Below are 26450 nucleotides of genomic sequence, written 5' to 3'. Positions count from 1 at the left end.
TAAGAGTGAGTCAGTGATGAAACTAAGGACCAAGACAGAGAAGAAATCAGACATGTCTTCTATTTCTTCTCTAAAATCCCACCCCAGGTAGAAAGTGTTATTTACTCTAAAAATGTTTTGCACATGTCCCAAAATAATTGCAAGAATACCAAAAAAATTCTCTATTGCCTACAAGAAGATAGGCAGTGAATACTTTGGTGAAGTTACAGAGTAACATTTAAGGAAATTTTTAGTAAATATTTTATTTATTTAATTAATTAATTTATTTATTTTTTAAGAGATGTGGTTTTACCATGTTGGCCAGGCTGGTATTGAACTCCTAACCTTGTGATCCACCTGCCTCAGCCTCCCCGAGTGCTGAGATTACAGGCGTGAAATTTTTAAGTTAAGAGACAAACTATAAAACGTGTTTCAAAATTAATTTCAGACAAAAAGCAATCAAATATTTTAAATAAATCTTCAAACCTAAATGGTTGCAGGAGAAAAGATTAATTTCCAGTGCCAAATAAGATTCATACATGTTCCTTCCTGTTTTACTATAACATATGGGTAAGTTTATGAATGGATAAGCTCAATAGCCTGACCTGAAAATAAATTAGGGCAAAGTTTACCAAAAAACGGTGGAAAACACAACAGGATTCTATATCATTTAAGAGTAAATATTTATTTATTTATTGACTTAACACTTTAAACTCTAGGTCTCCAGAGGCAAATACATTCGTCCAGTAAACTTTTACTTATTGCCTTTCATTTGCTAAGTATCAGTGGAGAAATGAGGCAATATAAAGACAGTTACATTCTCTGCACTCAAGACATTTACAACTGAGATGGAGACACATGCGTGCACACGAATACATCTTACTGCTATTTAACAATTATATTAGCCTTTATAACAATGGCTAGAAACAAAAGTTCACTTTTTTTATTTCTTATAACAATGGCTAAAAACAAAAACTTACTATTTTTGTATTTTTTAAACGATTTTTAGTACAACTTATTTTATTAACTTACTCAGATTTGTGACTCAACAGCATGTTGTGTGTGTACACCAAGACAGCACCTGAGTGCCCATACATTTATGGAAAAACACATGTGACAAAATCCTAATCCTAGGTCAGCATAACCTGGCCAGTTTTGAAAAATGGCAAATATTCCTTCTCACTTCCAATAGTCTCACATATGGAGAATTACCTTTTTTTCACAGCAGTCCACAATTTATATTTATCTGAGCCCCAGTGTAGTTTTCTTCAACCTCATAGTATTAATCTCAGCTCATCGGAAACAAACTTCCTGTGTTCTTGATATTGCATACTATTACACTGAAGTTTTATAACATCACTTCTTTTTAACAACACATACTTTAGGAAAGACTCTTTGAACTTCACAAAATAAAATCTTATAAAGAATCTTTTCTTTCAGAAGGTGCTATTCTTGGTCTTTGATTTTCTTTTTTATTGTGAATTACCTCGTAAGCAGAATTGAAAAATGTTAAATATCCTCAAATATAACATTTTCTATTAAAAACAACAACAGCAAAAATATCCAGTCTATATCCTACATCAGTATACATTCTGCCCAGCCTGCCATACATTCCACATTCACATTTCCTGCTTTGCATGTTGGCTCCAATGCACTGTGCAAGTTTTTCAAACAACATGCATTCAAATATATTCACAAGTCTTGATAGTACTAAGGCAACAAGTGAAAAAATACACATTCTTTTATCCATTTAAGGACAGGTAATAACAACTTAAATAAGGTTTGAAAGATTAAAAAAATGGTTGTTTCAACTTTCAGATTAATTCTGAAAATTCAGTGAAGAAGAAATCCTGCACTCCTAAAGTGTTCTGACTAAGAGTTTGATACAAACACAAGATTCTATGAAAACTTCTTTTAAAAGAGAATACACTTTAGAAAAGCGTTTTAGCACTAACAAGGTAAAAACTATATACACTAAGATCACAACTTCAAAATTGTTTCCAAAAGTAGGTAATCTAATCTAGAAATTGGAATGTATTTTTCCAATCGAACAATGCTATAAAACTATGGTAAGCTCTCCAGAAAAGATGTAGAAACACCTTGCTTACTAGAAAATTTTCTCTTAGTATACCATGTATCTGCAATGAAAAATAAAAACAATGTTGTTGTAATACTGGTAACGAGGGGAAAAAGGGAATATATGTAATTGTAAGACCACGACTGCATCTCCTTAAAGAAACAGAATATATGAATCACTCAAAGAGAGAATGTAACTAAAGATTAACCAAAATTCTTTGTATGAAAATTCAAAAAGATGGTGTTGGACAGGAGTCAAAAAGTCTTAAAGCCAAGTTTTCACTGACCAAAAGATCACTCACTATCTCTGCTTGGAGGAGTACAGGTTAAGTTGGGCTGGTTCCACCTGGAAAGCAAAAGACACACAGAGTTAATTGCAAAAAAAAAAAAAAAAAAAAAAAAAAACGCAGCATGAAGAAGTAAAATCAAGCAGAACTGAAGGGTAAATCTGTGCACCTGGAGAACAAGGCATCCATCCCTAGCTCCAGAGGCCTGCGTAGTTCCCATGGAGGCCCGCAGGGAGGGGTCCCCCACCCACAAAAAGCTTCATCTCAGGCCAGTTGTAGCAGTGGGTGTACAGTGCACTGGGCAAGTCTTCCATGTCACCGAAGTAATTCATCCAGAAATCATCGTGGTTGAGCCAGCTTCTGCCACAGTCAAGCTTGAGATTCCTCCCTGCAGGTTCCAGAGCGGAGTCGAGGCCGGTGGGGGCTCTCTCCTCCAGGAACTTCTGGGCGCGGATGTCATAGAAGAGCAGGGAGCCCTGGCCGGTGCCCACAGTGATCATGTGGCGGTAGAAGCTCAGGGACCGCACGCCCAAGCTACCCTCTCGAGAGCACAGGGGCCGGATGTTCTGCTGGCCCTGGCGCGGATCCAGGAAGGAGACGTGGGAATGAGAGCCCACGGCGTACACAGACATTTCATCGCAGTAGGTCAGGCACACATTATCCCGGAAGTAGGGCAGCCTGATGGACAGCAGCTTGGATAGTGTGCTCCGGGCTTTCCACAGGTGGAAGTAGCCATCCAAGGACACCGCTCCCAGCTCCTGGTTCTTGCTGCTGAAAGCCAGGGCCCGCACCTTGCGGTTGATCGGGTTGGTGCTGACCCTGGGTATGGTCTGCACATCCCTCGGACGAATGTGGGCATATATGGGGAGACCCACCTCATTGTGCCAGGCAATAGTGCCATCGAACATGTCCGGGTCCATCCGCCACAGCGCCACGGTGCCATCGCGGGAGCCGCTCACAGCCACGGTGTCACTCAGCCAGGCGATGGCAAAGATCCAGTCCTTATGGCCATGGCAGTCGCCCAGGCACAGGGGATCCAGGGTGGGCAGCCGGTAGATAGCCAGGCTGTTGGGGTTTTTGCCGCTGGTGGCTAGAAGCGTCTTGGAGGGATTTAGCTCGATGGCATGGATGCCGCAGCACCGACGGGCCAGGCCGGCATCCTTGTCCCGCATGAGGGGGATGCGTGTGATGTGGCCCGACTGCACGTCCACCACTGCGAGCGTGTTACACTTGGTGCCGCACACCACCTGCCTGGAGTTCAGCCACTGAGACGTGAACACCTTGTTGAGGGTGCCCAGGTCTAGCTGGCGCTCCGTCAGCAGCTCGGGCAGCCTCTGTACCGCGTAGCCCCGCAGCTCGCTCTCGAAGCCCTGGAGCCCCGCGGGGCCCCACCTGCCTACCTCCCGGCCCTTCAGATAGTGCACCACAGAGGGAAGCGTCACCGGCCGCCTCTGCCTCTTGGGTAGCAGCGGCCCCTTTTCGTCCGCCAAGCCCTGCGACGGCGAGCTCCCGGCGCCCGCCTCAACCGCCCGCGTGCTCCGCTTCCTGCTACCTGTTTGCTGCTGGGCCATGGTGGGCGGCAGGCGAGCGGCGGCAGCACGGCGTTGGTGGCGGCGGCGGCGCGTGGCTCTCCTGTTGGCCTTGACGGCGGCGTGGATGGCTGCACTTCCGCGTCAGCCCGGACCGCGGGGTCTCTAAGGCTGAGGTTGGGGCGTCCGCTGGCACGGAGCCTTCGGAGTCAGAGGCGTGGCAGCCGCAGACCAGCGAGGGACGCGCGGACTAGGGCGGCGGTAGGAGTGCAGACCTAGGCGACGGCGGAAAGTGCGTCTGGCCAGGCCGGGAGAGAGCAAAGTCAGTGTGGGGCGAGATCCTCGCGGGGGGTCGAATGGGAGGGGCGGAAGCAGTGGGAGGAACCGGCGAGCGGGCAAGCGGGAGTGAGGGCTTGGGGCGTAGCTGAGGCCAGGCGGCGTGAAGTCGGGAAGGGGCAGGGAGGGGAGGGATCCGAGCAGGGACGGGAGGGGTCCGAGATGGAAGGGAGGGGTCCGAGTAGAGAGGTGGTAGTGGAGCTGCAAGGGCAGGGTCGGAGGGTCAGGACTCCAGGATCCCCCGTATCAAACCTGCGGCGTTTTTATACTCTCAGGACAACAGCTAACTACCCTTCTTAAAATCCCTACTTCAGTAAATTCTGAAACATAAGATATAGTCAAGCACAGGGATGGAAGGAGCCTGGGCCACGATCTGTCTGGCGAAACCGTAATCCTGGGACACCCTTCTCTAAGATTAGACATTAAACTTGGCAACGGATGGGGAATTCGGCAGCTGCAGGGAGAATTTTACCCATATGTTAGACTTGCAACCCCTCCAGTTTCAGCCCCTCAGTCGATGTCTTAAACAGTTACAACCAAATATTTTTTCTCTCCTCAAATTGAGGTCTCTGAGCTACTACACCACAGTCCTTTGAGGAGTACAATCCAAATGCAAATGCCTGGGCTCCACATTTGGCCCATAGTGAATGACGTCAGAAAACACTTGGTTTGGTGCAGCCTCGAGAAAATGGCGGGCTGTACTGATGGGGGAGGAATCCTGAGGGGCTTTTTGGAGTTGTTTTCTTCCTTTGAGCCTCAGAGCCCTAAGGAGATGGAGTGGAAGAATCCGGGGAGGAGGACCTCTTCCCCACTTCTGAGAGGCAAAGTTAATATCCCCATTGTCAGTCACAGAGGCCCTAAGCAGAGTCCCTGGGACCTTGGGACAGGGTCTGAAGGAATAGTATTTTCACAAGCAGAGAAGAACATTACGTTCCAGAGGAAGGGAACAACATGGATACAATGATGCAAGTGTAGCGGTTCTGTGCATAAGCATGACTTCTCAGGGATCATCACATTGTTATCCAGTTCTGCTGCTTCAGAGCAGCCCATCCCAGGTGGCAGGCCCAAACGGGGAGTGCTCAGTTAAGGAGAGGCAAAGTTAATATCCCTGTTGTCAGTTACAGAGGCGCCTAAGCAGAGTCCTTGGGACCTTGGGAGAAGGTTTCAAGGCATAGGATTTTCACAAGCAGAGAACAGAACGTTCTAGAGGAAGGGAACAACATGAATACAATGTTGCAAGTGTAGAGGTTCTGTGCATAAGCATAACTTTTCTGGGACCACCATGTTCTTATCCAGTTCTGCTGCTTCAGAGCAGCCAATCAGGCGGCAGGCCTAAACAGGGCGTGCTCAGTTACCCAGTGATTTCAGTTACACAGTGATACATTTTGAAGAGAGGCTGGCAGCTAATACCCGTGGTCATGAATTCATTTCCTGATCAGGGAAACTCGTAGGAGTTGTTTTGCTGCTGTTTATCCTCAACCACCTTTTTATTTTTCTGATTTTCTGACCCCTTCCCCCATCCCTTTTAGAAACTTCACCTCAAGTGCACAAATTCCAAGTAAAAGCCATAGGTCCATCTCACCACTCCAATTCATCTGCTGACTTCCAGTGCACCGCAACGCTCTCTTGCTCCTCAATTTTGATTCCTCCCCATATTATTCATCCTATAGCAACAGAAAGGCTGCATCTGCTGGTGGTAGTAAACATGAAATTAGGCATAGATTCTTAGAGGAAGCTGCATTTTGTTTCCACACATGGCAAGAGGCAACGATATGTGAAAAGGCACAGATGATGTAGAGGATTGTTTCATGAATTTTAGTGTACATTAACACCTCAGGAGCGGCTTAACAGATATGCACATCCTTTGATTCTATCCCTAAAGATACGATGCAAATGATCAGTGGACAATTATTTGAGAAACACTGGTCTACACGCCTCTCACTCAGATGGGGACAGGATATGTTGCAGGTAGGAGATAAATATCTTCATGCACTTCAGGGTTACCTTGAAAATGGGCCTTATCCAGGTGAATATAGTGCAAGAATTGGGAATTTAAAAGGCTATGATGGTGTAGAGGTCAGAGAAAAGCTTTGCCCAGGGAGGGAAATTGTACCTATTATGAATATAGAACTTATTATACTTTACTATTACCTACACCTTCACTATACTGTTATATTAACAGGCATTGCTGCACGTGAGGCAGGATAATAGGGTCTGGAGGCAGGGAACCTAAGGCCGTTTCCCGCTGACTTCCTAGAACTAAATTGAAAGGAAAACCCTAACTTCCCACGCCTAAGTAACAAAAGGATCAAAGGCTACTCCCTTTACATACCCCCACTTTTTCTGCACCTGCAGATGGGAGATTGAAAGTAACCTCTGATGGGTTGATTTTTGCAACCAATCAGATGACTGCATAGGAGCATAACTATGTAACTTCAGCTTCTGATTGGTTGCTGTCCACAGTCAATCAGACTGACTGCAGGCCAAGTCTTCATTTGCTTAGAAGTCCAACTGTGTAACTTCACTTCAGCCTCTGACTGGTTACTTTCTGCAACCAATCAGACTGATTGTGGGCCATCACTTCATTTACATGAGGTGAGTGGCAAGTGGCCACTGGGAAGCATCTAGAGCATATTTGGACCCAAGAAGATTCTGTATCTGGGGCCCTTGAGCTGCTGCTTGGGCCCACTCCCACACTGTGGAGTGTACTTTCATTTTCAATAAATCCCTGCTTTCATTCTTTCATTGCTTCATTCTTTCCTGCTTTGCTGTGTCTTTTGTCCAATTTTTTGTTCAAAACATGAAGAACCTGGACAAGTTGCAGTCAAGACCCTCTACGGGTAACACAAGAACAAATACCATCTCATTTAAGCCACCCTTATAATAGCAGTAACTACTAACTGCTGGTTCAACATTAGAAAGTCAGAGAGTGTAAATTACCGTCTCAACAATATATTATAAATAATATGATCACATCAACTGACACAGGAATAGCATTTGACAAAATCCAACCCCCATTTGTAATTTAAAACTCTCAGCAAGCTGGAAATAAAGGAGAATTTCCTTAACTTTGTAAAGGACATGAACAAAAATTTACAACAAGCATCATATGTAAAGGAGAGAAATTAGATGCTTTATGTCTAAGATCAGAAACAAGGCAAGGTTTTCTGCTTTTACCACTTTTACCCAACTGTAACTGGAATTTTTACCCAGTGTAATATGGCAAGAAAAAGAAATAAAAGCCCTACGGATAGGAAAGAATGACATGAAACTGTCTCTATTTGCAGATGTAATGATTGCCTATGTAGAAAATACCAAGAAATCTAAAAAGAAAAGCAAAATTCTTAAAACTAGTAAGTGAGTTCAGCAAGTTCATAGAATGCAAGTCAATGCTCAGAAATCAGTTTCATTCCTATATATCAACAATGAACAAAATGGAGAATGACATTAAAAACAAAATACCATTTAAATCACATAAATAAAATGAAATAATTACATATAAATTTACCAAAATATGTATAGGATCTGTATGGTGAAAAGCACAACATAATAATACATGGAATTAATTAAGACCTAAATACATGCCATGTTTATGCATTGGAAGACACAACATAGTAAATATATCAACATTCCTGATTGATTTACAGTTTTAGAGCAATTCCTATCAAAATCTGCACAGTGTATTTTTGGAGCTTGTTCTAAAATTGATATCTAAAGGTACAGGCCCTAGAATAGCTAAAGCAATCTTGAATAAGGTGAAAAAAATCACTCTATCCCACATTAAGACCTACTACATAGCCACAATAATCAAGACAGTGTGATATTAGCACAGTGATAGATAAATCCAAAAATTGAATAGAGAATCCAGAGATAGACACACAATAATGCACCTAGCTGACGTTTGACAAAAGTGCCAAGGCAATTTCAATAAACAGCAGGAGAAACTGAACATCTATAGGCAAAAAAAATGAACCTTGACCCAAATGTCTCTTCTTAAAAAAATTCAGTAAAGTTACAGGATACAACATCAACATACAAAAATCAGTAGCATTTCTATATGCCAAGAGTGGACAATTCCAGGTAATTTTTGTATATCAGTTCTAACAATTTTGTTGGCATCTTTAGGTTTTTCCAAATATAAGATCATATCATCTGCAAACAAATTTGACTTGTTTCTTTCTGATTTGGATGCCCTTTATTTCTTTCTCTTGTCTGATTCCTCTAGCTAGGAATAGATTGCACACAAATTTAAAACATAAAATCATACATCTCTTAGAAAAAAACATAGATGAAGATATTTGAGCTTTATCCTTAGAAGGAAAAACTGATAAATTGAACTTCATCAAAATTATAAGTTTTTACTTGGTGAAAAACCCTGTTAAGGGGACCAGAGGACAAGCTATAGACTGGGAGGAAATGTATGAAAACTGTATACTGAACAAAGGACTCCTGTCTTGAATATATAAGTACTCTTAAAACTCTCAGAACATCACACCTGTAATTCTAGCACTTTGGGAGGCCAAGGTGGGCAGATCACATGAGGTCAGGAGTTCGAGACCAGCCTGGCCAACATGGTGAAATTCCATCTCTACTAAAAATAAAAATTAGCCAGGCATGGTGGTGGGCCCCTGTAAGCCCAGTTACTTGGGAGGCTGAGGCAGGAGAAATGCTTGAGTCTGAGGTCGAACCACTGCACTCCAGCCCAAGCGACAGAGCGAGACTCCATCAAAAATAAATAAATAAAAAATAAACTCAAAACAGTAAAAACTAATAATAATTCAATTAGAAAATGGGTAAAAGACATAAACAGGCATTTAATTAAAGAGGAGTTTTAAGAGTTTTCATATATTCAAGACTCTAGTCCGTGGTTGGGGATATAGTTTCCAAATATTTCCTCCCAGTCTATAGCTCAATCTGTCTTATATAAATTACAACATATCTTCACACAAAATCCTGCACTTGGATGTTTATGGCAGCTCTATTTGTAGTAGCCAAAATCTGGAAACAACCTTGGTGACTTCCAATGGATGAATAATTAAACAAATTGTGCTATATCCATATATTGTCACTGCTCAGCAGTCAAAAAGGAACACACTCTGTCAATGTATGCTACCACTAAGTTAAATCTCAACAGAACTATGTTGAATAAAAAATGCCAATATCAGAAGGCTACACACTGTATGATTCCATTAATATAACATTCTTGAAATGACAAATTTATAGAACTAGAGAACAAATTAGTGGTTACAGGGGTTAAGAAGGGGAGTCAGAGTGGGAGGGAAGTGGGTTTATCTATAAAAGGGCCATAGTATCACTGTAGTGATGAAAATGTTCTGTATCTTAACTTTATCAATACTAATATTCTGATGGTGATATTTTAATATAGTTATTTTTTAATTGGGGGAAGGTGAGTAAAGTGTACACTGGATCTCTATATTTTTTTCTATAGATTGTATGTGAACACGATTTTTTCAAAATTTAAAAAATAGTTGAAAACCATTAAGAAAGAAATCATGTAACATATATAAATATCAAGTTATATATGTTATCAAGACAGAAAATTTTTAAAAATTAATTATAAGCACCCTTTTGTCAGTAGGTCTAACGTTAACATATAAGACGCTGCCTTCAATTGTGAGGCCTCATTTTTTGACTTGGCAGAGGCCATTAGAACATTTGAGTGCTAGAAACAGAAAAATACAGTGCAGTGCCATTTTACTTCCTTCGCATTCTTCACTCCACCATATACAACTGCCAGGCACTGAATATAAATTAGCAAAAACAGCCCGTTTAGCATTACAAATACCTCATAAGTATATCTAAGGATGCTACAAGCTAATAACTTCAGTGAGGTGCTGGAATCATGATTCTTTAGACCATGAGTAGTCAAATTTAATAAATATCATTGAAAATTACTTTTTTTTTTTTTTTTTTTTTGAGACGGAGTTTCACTCTTGTTATCCAGGCTGGAGTGCAATGGCGCAATCTCTGCTCACCGCAACCTCTGCCTCCTGGGTTCAGGCAATTCTCCTGCCTCAGCCTCCTGAGTAGCTGAGATTACAGGCATGCACCACCATGCCCAGCTAATTTTTTGTATTTTTAGTAGAGACAGGGTTTCACCATGTTGACCAGGATGGTCTCGATCTCTTGACCTCGTGATCCACCCACCTCGGCCTCCCAAAGTGCTGGGATTACAGGCTTGAGCCACCGAGCCCGGCCAAAGCTGTTATTAAGAACATGATGGTTCTGTGTAAACTTTGACAGAAGATATAATGCATTCAGAGGGGTTGATGGATGCAGCGAACCACCATGGCACATGTATACCTATGTAACAAACATGCACTTTCTGCATATGTATCTCAGAACTTAAAGTATAATTTAAAAAAAAAAAAAAAAAGAATTGCTTGAACCCGGGAGGCTGAGGTTGCAGTGAGCTGGCATTTTGCCACTGCATTCCAGCCTGGGCAACAGAACAAGACTGTCACAAAAAAAACAAGATCTGTGGTTACATGGTATTTTATGCTGCTTTCCTAATATTACTTCATAATAAAAAGTAAAAAAATAAAAATTTGTTTGTCTCTTATTTAGCTCTATCCTTCTGAAATTGCTCTCGGTAAAACTGGAAAATCAATACTTATATCCTCTTGCACAATGGTTTCATATACACCTGCTGCAGTCACCCTGGATTTAATGTTAATCATCACCACCTGTTTGCTGTGTGACCTCAACAAAACACTCATCTCTCTGAACAAGAAAGAAACACTGTTTCCAAAGTTGTTTTTTAACATGCCGTTAATGATAGTTTTATTCTTTTTAAGTCAGACACTTCAGTCATACTCAGGAGAAAAATCCGATAAACACATTTTAAATATTTGTTTTCAAAATTCCCTCTTTATAACAAAATATTTTGTTCAAAATCAGAATTTAGTCTTTGGAAAGTTATCAAAGTCTATAAGGGTCAGACTAAGTGTGTTTTTTCGCTTTGTTTGTTTTCAAAAAATCTATTAATATCATATTGAGAATCAGTTGTCATTAATGAAAAAGTTGACAAATTTGATACAATTGTTTTTTTAATAAAAGACATATATATAATTCATTTTTAAGTTATTGTAAATCTATTATCATGGAAAAAATCTTCATCAATGATATCCAGTACACTAGCCCCAACTTATCCAAGTGAGATCTGTTCTAAGACACACAGTGAGTGGATGCCTGAAACTGTACATAGGACCAAACCATATTTTCACTCAATTTCTCAGGGGGATTTTTTACAGAAGCTGGTGGGGATACCCAAATCCAGGCATGTTCAAGTCTGTTACATAAAATAGTGTAGTATTTGCATTTGACATATACACATCCTCTTGTATACTTTGAGTCATGCATAGATTACTTATAATACCTAATATGATGTAAATGCTATGTAAAATTTGCTTTACTGAATTATTTAAGGAATAGTGACAAAAAAATCTGTGTATGTTCAGTACAGCCACAATTTTTTTTGAATATTTTCAGTCCAAGGTTGGCTGAATTCATGGATATGGAACCCATGGATATGAAGAGCTGAGTGTATTTACAATTTTTAAAAATCTGATAAATGAGAAGGCTACTAAGTGACTAACAGGTGGGTAGCATAGAAAGTGTTGATACCTCAAACAAAGTGATGACTCACTTTCAGGGCAGGATGGAGTGAGAAAGGGCAAGATTTTATCACACTACTCAGAATGGAATGCAATTTAAAACTTTTGCATCGTTTACTTCTGGAATTTTCCATTTAACATTTTTGGGCCACTCTTGACCATGGGTAACTGAAGCCATGGAAAATGAAAATGTGAGTAAGGTGGGGCTACTCTCTTACATAAATCGCATATATCAAACTGGACTTAAAGTGGTATCATCTAATCTTTTGACTCAGGGCTGCTTCTCTAGCCCTTTGTGTAACAGACTGACAGATGGATCCAGTGAGATTGCCTATCTGTATATTAAATAGTGAAGCTTAATTTTATTTTCTAATGTATAAAAAGTTGAATATAGTCACCAGTGAGCAGTAACTTAGGTTGAGTTCTGTAGAAGCAGGGCCTAAGATGAGAATTTTTGTGCAAGTGAAATAAGGTTGCTAGATAAAATACAAGGTGCCCAGTTAAATTTGAATTTCAGATTAACAGTGATTAATTTTACAGTGCATACATGTTCCAAATATTTTATGGGACATATTTATGCTAAAAACCATTCCTTCTTTTCTAGAAACTAAAATTTAAATGAGTGTATAGTATTTTTATTTGCTAACTATGACAACACTATATGTGATGTATTAAGAAAGTACTCTTTGGTAAGACATATAAAGGCATAAGGGAAACAGAATAGGGCACAGGAAGAAGCTCTGCAGAAATCTGAGTTTATTCACCCTGGCTCCAATTCCATAGGGAGATCTAGAGCGAATGGTACCACCAATGTTGTCTTGGGGAGGATATGAAAATCCAGTCATTTTCAGTGAGGTGGGCCCCCTAAGCCCAGAGAAATTCTCAGGAGAAAGTTGCAGCTGTGAGCAATTGACATAGTAACAGCCGCAGAACTGGGGGATGGTGAAGAGAACACTCACAGAAACTGGGGGATGGGTGAACTTGGCAGGGCACTAAGAGCATCTATTAGAAGAGGACTCTGGAAACATGGCAACCTGAATATGGTTTCCTTAACTTGACCTCCAAACTATCTACCTTTCCTGAGTCCGATGTCTACTGGAGTCTACAGGCAGCTTTACTCTTTGAGGGTCTCACTAGAGAGAACTGGTATCTTTGTAAGCCACTGCTTTTTCTTATTTTTTTATAGCAAAATGTAATGTCAGCTGACATAGATATAAAAATAAAACAAAATCTTGAAAGAAAGTCTAACAGAGTAGATATAGAATCACATTCAATTTAAGGGGTCAAGAGTGACTTTCACTATATATATTCAACAATACAGAAGCTGAACAATAAATTTCATGTAATAAAACACTAGACAAATAATAATTTTGGAAAACATTGTACTGAATACATCAAAGTTAAGATCTATAATACGTAAATGTGTCTTAATACAGGGACAAGGAAAAGACCAAACAACCAAATAGAAAGAAATGACAAATGCCAACAAATATATGAAAAGACATTCATAATCACCAATAGAAATATTCAAAATAAATTCAAAATAAAGTACCACTTCATCTATAAGACACATCAAATGTATGAAGAATAATAATGTCTGTTGCTAATAAAGATGCAAATAATTTCTCTGATATATTGCTAGTGGAAATATAAGATACTATAACTTTTTTGGGGGACACAATCTAGACTATCTACTGAAATTAAAAATACATATAATCTTCTACCCAGTAATCTCACTTCTAGGAATCTACCCAATAAAACAAAACCTCCATTATATAGAAAACTGTATCAGCCAAAATGATGACTGCAGAACTTTTCAAAAGTGGTAAAAAAAAAAAAAAGTCTGGAATCAAAGTGAATTTCCCTCAATGGAGAAATAAGTGAATATATGATACTATAGTGACAACATAGAATATTATGCAGCCAATAAAAATATGTGTATGAGCTCTGGTAGTCGACCCATATAAATTTTCAGTACACATTGTTGAGTGAGAAAAGCAGGATGCTAAAAGCGTATATAGTGTGATACTAGTTTTAGAAACAAACTGACCAATTCCCTCTGTGTGTGTGTGTGTGTGTGTGTGTGTGTGTAAGATGTATGGCAAAGACATTTTTTTTTTCCTTTTGAATTCTCCTTTCTTCTTATAATGCTGTCACATGAGTTGTTTGGGTTTTGTTTTTGACTTTTTAGATTTTTTTTTCAGGCATGGTCTCATTTTGTCAATCAGACTGGAGTACAATGGCATGATCACAGCTCACTGTAACCTAGAACTTCTGGACTCATGCATTCCTTCCACCTGAGCCTCCCAAGTAGCTAGGACCTAAGTGACATACAACCATGTCTAGCTAATTTTTTTATTTTTACTTTTGTAGAGATGGGGGTCTCACTATGTTGGCCAGGCTGTTCTTAAACTCCTGGCCTTAAGCCTTCTTCCCACCTCAGCCTCCTAAAGTGTTGGGATGACACATGTGAGCCACTGGGCATGGTTTTACATGAGATTTTGGTGGTTGGCATCACTGCAGCAATCTTACTAAAATGAAGGAAAAATAAAGAGTTATCTATCTGGCCTGCAAATACCATTCAATCAATGAAGCAACTCTAAAACTGTCTGACTACTTCCAGGCCTCTTGTTAAGTGATGTAATTAAATTTCTTACTTGTTTAAGACACTGTTAAATGGATGTTCTGTTATTTGCAGCCAAGAGCATTACTAATTGATACAGATCTATACTTGGAATGTGTTTGTTGCAGGTAGACAAAGGAGCTGATATGGGCAAAGGAGAAAGAAAGAGATAGGGATGAGACAAGCAAAAAAGGAAGAACTATAAATACCAAAAAAACTTCGCATGTATGATATGATTACACTTGTATGCTTATTTAAAGTTTTATATATATAATGTAGTATTAATGTGGTTTTAAACTAAAAGAAAGTAATATTACAAATTAAATGCTTAGTATTTTATCTGGTTCCTCAGTGGATTGTCTTGCATCACTGCTTTGGAGATGTGGTCTAATGCAGGAGTACCCAACTCCTGGACTCCTGACTGGTACTGGTTAATGGCCTATTAAAAACCTGGCCATGCAGCAAGAGGTGAGTGAGCCAGTGGGCGAGCCAGTGGGCAAGCCAGCATTTCCACTTGACCTCTGCCTCCTGTCAGATCAGCAGAGGCATCAGATTCTCTATCTCTCTCCATTTTTTTTTCTTTTTTTTTTTAAGATGAACTTTCTCTCTTGTCTCCCAGACTGGAGTGCAATGTCACCATCTTCGTTCACTGCAGGCTCTGTCTCCCACATTCAAGCAATTCTCCTCCTGCCTCATCCTCCTGAGTAACTGGGATTACAGGAGCCTGCCACCATGCCCAGCAAATTTTTGTATTTTTAGTAGAGATGGGGTTTCACTCCTGACTTCAGGTGATCCGCCCACCTCGGCCTCCCCTAGTGCTGGTTTTACAAGCCTGAGCCACCACGCCCAGCCAGCATTGGATTATTATAGGAGCAGGAACCCTATTGTGACTACACATGCTAGGGATCTAGGGTGCACACTCCTTATGAGAATCCAATGCCAGATCTAAGGTGGAAAAGTTTCATCCAGAAACCATTCCCCTCATTGGTCAGTGGAAAAATTGTATTCCACGAAAGTGGTTCCTGGTGTCAAAAAGGATGGGGACCCTAGTCTAATGGACTATCATTTATTGAGTGCTTATTAATAAGCCATATACTGTGCCAAGTCCTTTACATAAACTGTTTCATTTAATACCTACACAACAACTGGATACATGTATTTTTATTTCCATTAAATGTATTAGGAAAATGAAGTATAGTAAGTTTAAGACAGATCAGCAAATTTACACAGCTCCTAGGTGAAAGAGCTGGGATTTAAATATACCTTGGCTTGCTTTCAAAGACTGCACAACTATAGTTTGTATTTTGTGTTGAATTTTTGCTTATAAAACAACTGTTACAATAAGGTATTTTTTTTTTTGAAGAACTGCTTTCAGTTTTAAGGTAGCACATAGGAACACAATGCTAAATGTACAACTCGTCAAAAAACTTGAACAAAGTGCTGAAAACTATTAGGATAAAATGAAAATACATTGAAGTCTTATCTAAATGTCCAGTTGTACTTGCTGAGAATTTTCTTGGACCCATGAAGTCAGTCTTAATTATCTCAAACATTTGAAATACAGTATAATGCAGTTTCAAATACGTAAGAAGCAAAAGAAAATATGTAATATCTTCATTATTAGTTTCCTTATACCTTCCCTAATTCATAACTCATAGAATTTTAAGACCAGTATACATCAACAAGGGATTGATTCCTTTCATTCCTTTTTGATGACGACTAAGTTATTCTGAACAAAGATATAGAGAATGTACATGGCACTTGCCTTCCCACAGCACTTTTAATGGTCACCTGCTTCACTCATAACTGTTGTTCTACAAGTAACCTTTTATTGGTGGTGCTTTATATCACATGGCTCTGTGCTCCTAGTTCCAGATGATTGGACCAGATGTAGGCATAAGATGACTATAAGTCAATACACAGATATACAGGTGACTGTATCCTAGGTCAAAAACTGAGCTGAGACAACAAGATTCTCAGTTTCAGTAATTTTATTTAGTGAATACCAATTGCCATGAACTTATCATGAGTTTGTTACATCTACACTAGGATGGAATTTTGAAAGCCCCAATTTTTGGGGGAAAAACTACCATATGGAGTTGAATTAAGCAACACTGCAGAGTATTGCAACAATAGTACCAAAATGAACTCAGAATAGGGGCAATTGGTTAATGAACTATGTTATTCTTGTTTACTATATTTTTTCCTAAAAGCTTGACATTTATTTACAAGTTCCGTAATCTCCTATAACATATTTTAGAGGAATATGCTGGTATTTAGTGTGTGTGGCAGCTTAGTCCATTTTAATTTCATGTGAATACATGTACATTCTCCCATTATCACTTAATCAAAATGTCTTGTAAGCATTGTTATTCCATGACAAAATTAAAGCAGAACTGATCAGAAGTATTTTCCCACATTAACTTCTTATTTTAAAAGAACTTAATTGCCTTTATAGCAGAATGCACTCCTATGGAGAAATGAAATGAAAATAGGAAGCAGATCTCTCTCTCTCTCTCTCTCTATATATATATATATACATATATACACACACACACACACACACACACACACACATACACACATACATATGTTCATAATTTCATGTATACATAAATAGTGATAATTCAAAAAGGCATTGAGAGAGAGCACATGCAAACTTGGAAAATATAATAAGGAAAATAGCACAACATACTCGATGCCTTTCAATCACATATTGCTTACAAATGAAAACATAAAATGTGCTATGTGGTAAATTATAAGGTCTCTGGGGGCAAGAAGCCTTATCTAATTTAATAACTAAAAAAATTTTATACCATAGCTAGCACAAATGATTTTAAGTTAGTAAGTTAATAATGCTTACAAGTTAGTAAGACTAGATTTTTAAAACATTATTTTTAAAAGGAAGGTATGTTGTATAAATTTTAAATCATGATTTTATCACTGTATTTCATATCAAAATGATTCAGCATCTATGTATTTATTTCTTAGAGTTAAGATCCTAGGATATATCCTCAGGTAGACATTCCAAAACAAATATGCAAAATGATTTCGTTATCCATATCCAAAGACATTTTCTTGTGAAACAAAATGATTGACGAGACATGAATAAAGTTCTCCAGCAAAAAGGTAAATTGCGTTATGAGAATTATTTTTAACAAGACAAGAAGTAAGTTATTGTGAGAGCTACCTTGAGGTACTATGGGTATGAAAATTATACTTACAACCCAGAATATGGGAGGTCAGTGCATGAAAATTTCTTGGTGTGTTGGAGCTCAATGGAGTGCCTACCTAATGCATCTAACATATTACTTGACCCAGTTGAGTCTGCAGAGTTGCAAAAGTTAGTAGAAAATCAGTAAGCTCAGGAGAGAATATTTCACCTAGGCTTATCAATAGCTATTGATCATACTCAAACAGCTGATTTATTATAATACTACCCTGAAAACCCCAAGATTATCCTGGAACTAGTTTTAACAGCCACAATTTATGAATAATTGCCCTCTCTAAAAAGATCCAAAGGGATATTATATTTTGACCAGAATTTTTCAGGTTGAGCAGCCAAATTTATAATTTTCCAAGTTTTCAATTTACTTTAAAATTTTAGTCTAAGTAGGAAAAGAGAAACCTATAATAATAGGGAATAACAATAATCATAACAGCTGTCATTTATTTGTAGCTTACTATAAGCCATGTACATACAATCATCACAATAACCCTGCAAGTTATTAGTATCCCTACACTACATATGAGTGATAGACTTAGACATAGTGTTAGACTGCTAGTAAGTTTCAAAGATGAAGAGTAAATTCAGTTTGGGCCCAAATTCCTCAATAATATTACCTTAGTTAGTTCGGGCTGTCATAACAGAATATTTCAGACTGGAAGTCTTAAACAACAAAAACGTATTTCTGACAATATTGGAGGCTGGAAGTTCAAAAACAGAGTGCTAGTATAGTCATGTTCTCCTTTTAGTCTTGTAGAGGGCCCCATCTCTCTGTGTCTTCTTATGATGGAGAGAGGAAGTTCTGATTTATCTTCTTCTTATTATAAGAGCACTAATCCTATCAGGGGAGTTCCAACCTCATGACCTCATCCAAAACTAATTACCTCACAAAGGCCCCACCTAGTGCCATCACATTGGGAGTTAGGGCTTCAGTATTCAAATTTCTGGGATACACAAACTTTCAGTTCATGCACTTGAAAGAACATGCACTTGAAAGAACATTAAAATTTTTCTTTGCAAGAGTTTCTAAAATATGAAGAATCATTTGTGTAGTGCTTTACAAAAAGAGTATGCATGCATGTATTCTGCAGTGAACTGTCTTTGGCAAATTGATGCCCACTATGTTCTCTTCAGAGAAATTTGAAATGCAACTTATCTAAGAAGTTTGCAGAAAAAACTGTTTTACTTCAGTTAGTGTTTTCCAAATTTGTGGAAATATTAAACAACTTTCCACTGAACACACTTTGAGAAGTGTTACATTTCTGTCAGTCATGCTGTTTTCCTTCTAAATGCTTCCTGAATGAGATTATGACTATAGGTTTTGGAAATCTAGGTAACATATAACATGTTACTAGGCCAACCGAAATGAACATTAAAAAAATCCTAATTGCATTTCATTTTTGATTCTGTCAGTAGATGAAAAAGCTAAGGCAGGAGTCAGTGATGGTATGGAAATATAGTATCATGTTTAAATGTTATATGCTTATTATTCAACTTCTTGCATAGATAAATAATAGTTGTGAAAGTTGTGATAGCTATTTATTATTATTATTATATAAAGCATGAAGGCAAGTTAATTGAAATACAAGTCCCTCATCATAGGGGACTTTTAAATATCTAGAAAACTGACTACTGTACACAATTGACATAACTCTATTGTATCACTGCAACACATGACAGTCATTATGTCTGTTGCTAAAGAACTTTGTTGAAGGCACTCATTCTTTAAAACAAACCTACATGTGAAAAGCAACTGCAAGAGATTCATTTGACTAAAGCTTCTACACAAAGTTTCATAGTAGATGTGAGTAAATTTTTAAAAACACACACTTAAGCCTTCAAACTGTGAAATAAATTTCCACAACTCCATTTTTAAATGTCATGATAGACCTCAAAACAATTAAGTGAACATAATTAATTGAAACCAAATTACTTAATCAATAGTGTAATTTAGTCCAAACTAAAATTCACTCTAGCTAACTTGAAATACTTAGATTTGACAAGCTGAGTACTGGATCTCAATTAGGCAATATGATGCTATTGGTGAGGAAACTTGCAGAAAAATCTTCATTCTTACATTTGAGATTAATAATAAAAAATGACAGAATGTTTCAAAGCATATGAAGTATTCCAATATCCAAAAATCCATAGCATTAGCTTATTAGTATGATTAGACAAAGATTGACTAGCCACATTTCATAGATCAGGAAAGAAACACTATTAGGTTGGTACCTATATTTAAGATAGAGCTCAAATTAATTTTAAATGACTTAATTTATATGCATACATTTCATTTTATGTTCATTTTTACAGTGTCCAATCTCTAGACTAAATTGTCCCTGATGAAAATCTACAGATAGATTTGAGAGCTGGACATACAAAATTATATATGAAATTTAGGAGGTAGTATAAGATCCTGAGGTCCTTGGAAACATTTCAAAGGAGGAAAAATTGAGTATGAAAAAGTCATTTATGAAAAATAAGTGAAAATATAGAGAAGCAATACTCATTCTTGCTTATGGGCCTAGATTGTTGAAATAATACTAAATTTAAGTTAATAATTGGTAGATTTCAGGTGGTAAATTGATTTAGTATATATGATAGACCCTGGAAGATATGGAGGAATGTGGTAGAATGATTTGAACAATAGCTGTAATTCCCCTGAGTGTGATAGAGTGAGAAATATTAACTTTAAATAAACCATAATTTGATCAATAATTTTCTTTTATTGTGTATATTAGAAAAGCACACAATTGATGAGCCAGTTCATGGCTAGATGAGGTTGTGGGTTTTAGTATTTAAGTCTTGAGTAACAACTTACATGGTGTGAATTAAGCTGTCTCTTTCATAAACTCACCAATATTTGATGTTCTTTTAATGAGGAAAAAACCTTTTTCCAACAACTAGAGAATAATCTCAAATTAACACAGAGATATAAATGACTGATACTAGACTCATTCTTGAATATTTTATTGAGGAGATTGGAAAAAAATATGAAAATGGTAGAAGGGACACAATAGCATAAAATGAGTCTGACCCATCAATGAGTACTGATGTCGATAGTGGATGATGTTGATAGCGATGCCTCTCAGGTTAAGCAAAATTCATTAGCATCTTTTGAATAATTATAGAATAATCAAATCATAATCAATACAGTAAAGCTTTTAATTATATTGGGTTTAAAAATTAGTAATTTATTGTATAATTATACCATACATTTTATCCATTAACCTATTGATGGGCATGTAGGTTGATTTCATATCTTGGCTATTGTGAATAGTACTGCAATAAACATGGGAATGCAGTTATTTGTTCAGCATACTAATGTAATTTCATTTGGTTATATACACAGTAGTTGGATTCTTATATCATATGGTAGTTCAGATTTTAATTTTTTTGATGAACCTCCATACAGTTTTCCATAGTGGCTGCACCAACTTACGTTCCCACCAGTTATGTACAAGTGCTCCCTTTTCTCCACATTACTGCTGGCATTTTTTTAGTTTTAATTTTTTGTTAATAGTCATCCTAATGGGTGAGATGGTATCTCACTCTGGTCTTGATTTATTTACCATGATGATTAGTTATGTTGAAAATATTTTCATATATCTATTAACCATTTGTATGTCTTTTTTATGTCTATTCACATGTTGTGCCCATTTTTTAATTAGGTTATTTGTTGTTGTTTTTTGTTTGTTTGTTTGTTTGGTTTGCTACTGAGTTATTTGAGTTCTTTATACATTCTGGATATTATTATTCAACCATAAAAAATAATGATATCCCATCATTTGCATCAACATGGATGTACCTAAAGGATATTATGTTAAATGAAATAAACCAAGTATAAAAGAACAAATATCACATGATCTCACTCATATGAATCTAAAAATGTTAATCTTATTGAAGTAGAAAGTAGAATAGTGTTTACCAGATTTTAGGGAGTAAAGGGGATGGGAGTATGGGGAGAGACTGATCAGTGGGCAGAAAGTTACACAGAAGGAATAAGTTCTGGTGTTCTATTGCACGGCAGGGCAACTATAGTTAACAATAATATATAATTCAAAATATCTAGAAGAGAGGAGTTTGAATCTTCTCACTACAAAGAAATGGCAAGTGTTTGAAGTGATGGACATGTTAATTACCCTGATTTGATCATTACACAATGCATATATATATTGAAACATCACACTGTATCCCATAAACATGTACAATACCTGTGATCCAATTAAAAGATAAAACTTAAAAAATTAATGATTTTGAAGTGACATCAGCCAAACAGTGAACTAGGAAGCTCTAGGTATCTGTTCCCCCCATGGAAATATTAAAACAAGCAAACAAAAAAGTAGAGACTGGCTATACTTACTTATGGGAGCTCTTGAAAATAGCCAAAGGTATACAGCAACCAAATAAATGCTCAATCAAGAAAAGGCAGAATTCAAATGGCAGGGAATTTCCTCACATTTTTTATTGACCATTACCTTCATATACCCAGTGTTGCACAGTCTCGGTTTAGAGGAGGCAGCTTCCCAGTTTCCAGTTCCCTCCCTCAAAGCAGAGAGAGCATAACAATGTTTGAATTTGTCTGTGGGCTGTCTGAGTGACTAGTATCTGTTTCGTCTGACTTGGAGTTCAGTCAGGGAAAAGTACTTTGATGCTCTTTGGGAAAGCTGCTGGAAAACTATCACCCACAAATACCTGAGGCCAGAGTTTTAAGGTGGAGACATTCAATTGACCATCTAAGGCAGCAGTCTGTTTCTCAGTTCTCTCCTTGAAACAGGAGGGAGCAGAGCAGACCTTATTTGCGAGATTCTAATTTATCTGGGGGATGCCTAAAGACTAGTCTCTGTTATGTGTAACTCAGATCTCAGCCTGGAAAAGTGACAGAGAGCAGTACATACTGCTCATAAAAGTTGAGTGGGGAATAGAGACCAACAGAAGTCTGGAATTTCTCATACCTCACACCTGTGAATATAGCTAATTGGAACAAAGAAAATAGAATGTCAGCATGTCTTGGTATGGATGAGGATAAATTGGAACACATGTACATTGTTAGTAGGAACAAAAAATGGTACAACTACTATGGAAAATAGTATGGAAGTTTCTCAAAAAGTATAGAGAATTACCATAAAACACACTTCCACTTGTGGGTATATATCCAAATGAATTGAAATCAAGAATTTGAGCCTATATTTGTATGCCCATTTTCACAGTGGCAATAAATGAAAGATGGAAACTAACCTATATGTCCATCAATGGATAAATGTATAAATTATGGCATATACACACAATGGAATGTTTTTCACCCTTAGAGAGAAATGAAATTTTGACATGTCACAATATGGATAAGTTCTGAGGACATTATTCTAAGTGAAATAAGCAGACACAGAAAGACAAATATTGTATGATTGCACTTACATGAAGTACCCAGAGCAGTCAAGTTGATAGAGACTGAAAACAGAATGGTAATTGTCAAATGCTGGGGTAGAGGGGTATGAGGAATTATTGTTTATTTAGTAAAGAATTTTCATCTGAAAATATAATAAAAGATCTGGAAATAAATGGTGATAGTTGTTGCACAATGATAAGGTATTTAATGCCACTGAACTGTATACTTGAAAATGGTTAAAATATGCAATCTCATGTTATGTGGGTTTACCACAATAAACAATAAAAATAAAGAATATTTTATGTTCTATTTATCTTATTGACATATTTACATTATTAACAATGTTATTAAATACATTACAGTAGTCTTTTAACCAAAATATTTGATTAATTGTAGTTATGGTAGACATAGGCTTCTATAACATGCCAGATAAAAAGTATACTGTATTTTCTTTATGAGAATGACAGTGGTAGTCCTTTTTAAGAAAAGGACAGACAGCAATTTGTCTCATGATATTATTTGGAGTGTCTATTAGAATTGGCTGAATATTTATATAATCTGCAACAGCAGAATTGATCATGCAGAAAAATAATCAGTGAAAATGACAACAGGCCATTTGAAATTAACCAGTTAGAGAAACAAAAAGAGGAAAGGATATTAAAGCATGAGGACACCAAACAGGACCTATGGAATTTCTTCAAGTGAAAAAAATATATGCAATATGGTATTCTTAGGAAGAGTAGAGCTGGAAAAGGGGGAAAAGACCTATTTAAAGATATAATGGTTTAAAACTTTCCAAATCTTGGGAGGGATAAGAATGTCTAATAACATGATACATGAAGGATACCAAGCGGGATCAATCCAAAGAAAATTAAGAGACACATAATAAATTGTGAAGGGGAAAAACAGAATTTTACAGTTTTTTTGTATGAGAATGAAGCTAAGTTGTTAAACGCTTTAAATAGATTGTTATGTTTTGTGAAAGCCTTATAGTAACCACAAAAAAATATACCTGTAGTAGATTTCAAAAAAGATAAAAGAAAAAAATTATAGCATGCTACTACAGAAAACATCAAATTACAAAGAAAGATAGTAAGAGAGGAAGTAAGGAAGAAGGGAGCTAAAACATAGTCAAAATTCAATTAAATGACCGAAATAAATGTTTCCCTATTAATAATTACTTAATTTAAATTAATTAAATATTGTAATCAAAGAAACACAGAGTGGCTGAATGGATAAAAATAAGATCCAACTAGATATTGTCATCAAGAGACTCACTTCAGTTTTAAGGACACAGATAGGCTGAATGTAAAGGGATGAAAAATGTTATTCCATGCTAATGGTAACCAAAAGAGCAGCAGTGGAGATGCTTATATGAAACCAAATATACTTTAAGTCAAAATATGTCCCAAGAGACAAAGATCACTATATAATGATAAAGGAATCATGTCATTAAGACTATATAATAATTATTAGGATTTATGCATCTAATATTGTATCACCAAAATATATAAAGCAAATATTAATAAATCTGGGAGGAGAAATAGATTGTAAGATAATAATAGTAGGGAACTTCAACACCCCACTTCCAATATCCAGATGAAAATTCAATAAGGAAACATTGGATGTGAACTACACTTTAGGACAAATGGACCCAATAGACATATATAGAGAACATTCAACCCAACAGAAGAATATATATTATTCTCAAACACACATAGAACATTCTCTAAGATCATATGTTGAGATGCATAACAAGTCTTAACAAAATTAAGAAGATTGAAATTATATCAAGTATCTTTTTTGACAACAGTAATATGAAAATACAAATTAATAACAGGAGGAAAACTGGAAAACTCACAATTATGTGAAAATTAAACAACACACTCTTGAACAACTAATGGGTCAAAGAAAAAAACAAAAGAGAAATTGAAAATTATATTGTGATAAATGAAGATAGAAGCACACATGCTAAAGCAGTTCTGAGAGGAAGTATATAATAATAAACACCTAGGTTAAGAAAAAAAATATTCCAACTGAACAACCTAACTTACACTTCAAAGGAGTTAAGAAAGAGGAAAAAGCTAAGCTGAGATGTAGGAAAAAGCTAAGCTGAGATGTAGCAGAAAGCAGGCAATAATGAATATTAGAGCAGAAATAAGTGAAGTAGAGACTAAGGAGACAATACAAAAGATCAACAAAACTGAGTTGGATTTTTGAAAGGGTAAAAAGATTCTGAACAGCAAAGGAAAGAATCAACAACGTGAAAAAGCAACCCACGAAATGAATAAAATACATCCATATATATATTTGATGAAGGGTTAAAATTTAATATACATAAGAAACTCATACAACTCAATAGCAAAAATATGAATAACCTGCTTAAAGGTGGGCAAAGGACTTGGACATATATTTTCCCAAAGAAGACATACGATTGGCCAACAGGTATATGAAAAGGTGCTCAACATCACTAATCATCAGGGAAATGCAAGGCATAAACATGATGAGATATTATCTCACACCTGTTAGAATGGTTTGTCAAAAGCACAGGAGATACCAAGTGCTGGGGAAGTGTGCATAAAAGGGAATCCTCGTACTCTGTTAATGAGGATGTAAATTAGTATACCCATTATGGAAAACAGTGTGGAAGTTCTTCAAAAAATATCAAAATATGATGTGGCTATATGGTGTGGCAATATGATGTGGCAATCCCATTTTTGGATATATATCCAAAAGAAATGAAATAAACATCTCAAACAGATACCTGAAATTCCATGTTAATTGCTGTATTATTCACAAGATCGAAGATACGGAAAAAACTTAAGTGTCCGTGGACAGATGAATGGATAAAAATATGGTTTCCATATACAACAGAATATTATTTTGCCATTAAAAAGGAAATCCTGTCGTTTTCAATAGCATAGAAGAACCTGGAAGACATTATGCAAAGTGAAATAAGAAAGAGAGAATCATTACTCAATAATCTCACTTATATGGTGGAATCTTAAAAAGTCAAACTCACAGAAGCACAGAGTAGAATGGTGGTTACTAAGACCTGGGGATTGGAGGAATGAAGAAATTTTGGTCAAAAGGTATAACCTTTCAGTTATAAAAGAAATAAATTATTGGGATATAATATACAGTATGGTGACTATAGTTATTAATACTGTATTATATAATTAAAATTTGCTAAGCGTAAACTTAAATGTTCTCACCACACACACACACACATACACACACACATACACATACACGATAACTATGTGAGGTGACGGATGTGTTAACTTGATTGTGGTAATCACTTTACAATGTTTATCTATCTATCTATCTATCAAATTTTCTCATTGTACATGTTAAATATATATAATTTT

General features: G+C 36.9%; 1 protein-coding gene across 1 annotated transcript; it reads right to left on the bottom strand.

Annotated features, from left to right (window-relative positions):
- Nucleotides 1-2369: 2369 nt before the first annotated feature.
- On the bottom strand, nucleotides 2370-3913 carry LOC105733769 (DDB1- and CUL4-associated factor 12-like protein 2). Its single transcript, XM_012476392.1, has 2 exons — nucleotides 2512-3913; nucleotides 2370-2401 (listed from the first exon to the last, which is right to left on the bottom strand). The coding sequence occupies exon 1, from the start codon at nucleotides 3911-3913 to the stop codon at nucleotides 2534-2536; it is 1380 nt and encodes a 459-aa protein (XP_012331815.1). The 3' UTR covers nucleotides 2370-2401; nucleotides 2512-2533.
- Nucleotides 3914-26450: the final 22537 nt, after the last annotated feature.

The sequence above is a fragment of the Aotus nancymaae genome, unplaced genomic scaffold (assembly GCF_030222135.1).
Source record: "Aotus nancymaae isolate 86718 unplaced genomic scaffold, 86718_ANA_hifiasm-v0.15.2.pri h1tg000004l, whole genome shotgun sequence".
NCBI lineage: Eukaryota > Metazoa > Chordata > Mammalia > Primates > Aotidae > Aotus > Aotus nancymaae.
The sequence above is the reverse complement of the archived record's forward strand: the minus strand, read 5'-3'. Positions and strand labels throughout refer to the sequence as shown.

What these genes read in the sequence shown, in the direction of transcription:
- LOC105733769 (XM_012476392.1), bottom strand. Translation starts at nt 3,913, where the DNA reads ATGGCCCAGCAGCAAACAGGTAGCAGGAAGCGGAGCACGCGGGCGGTT.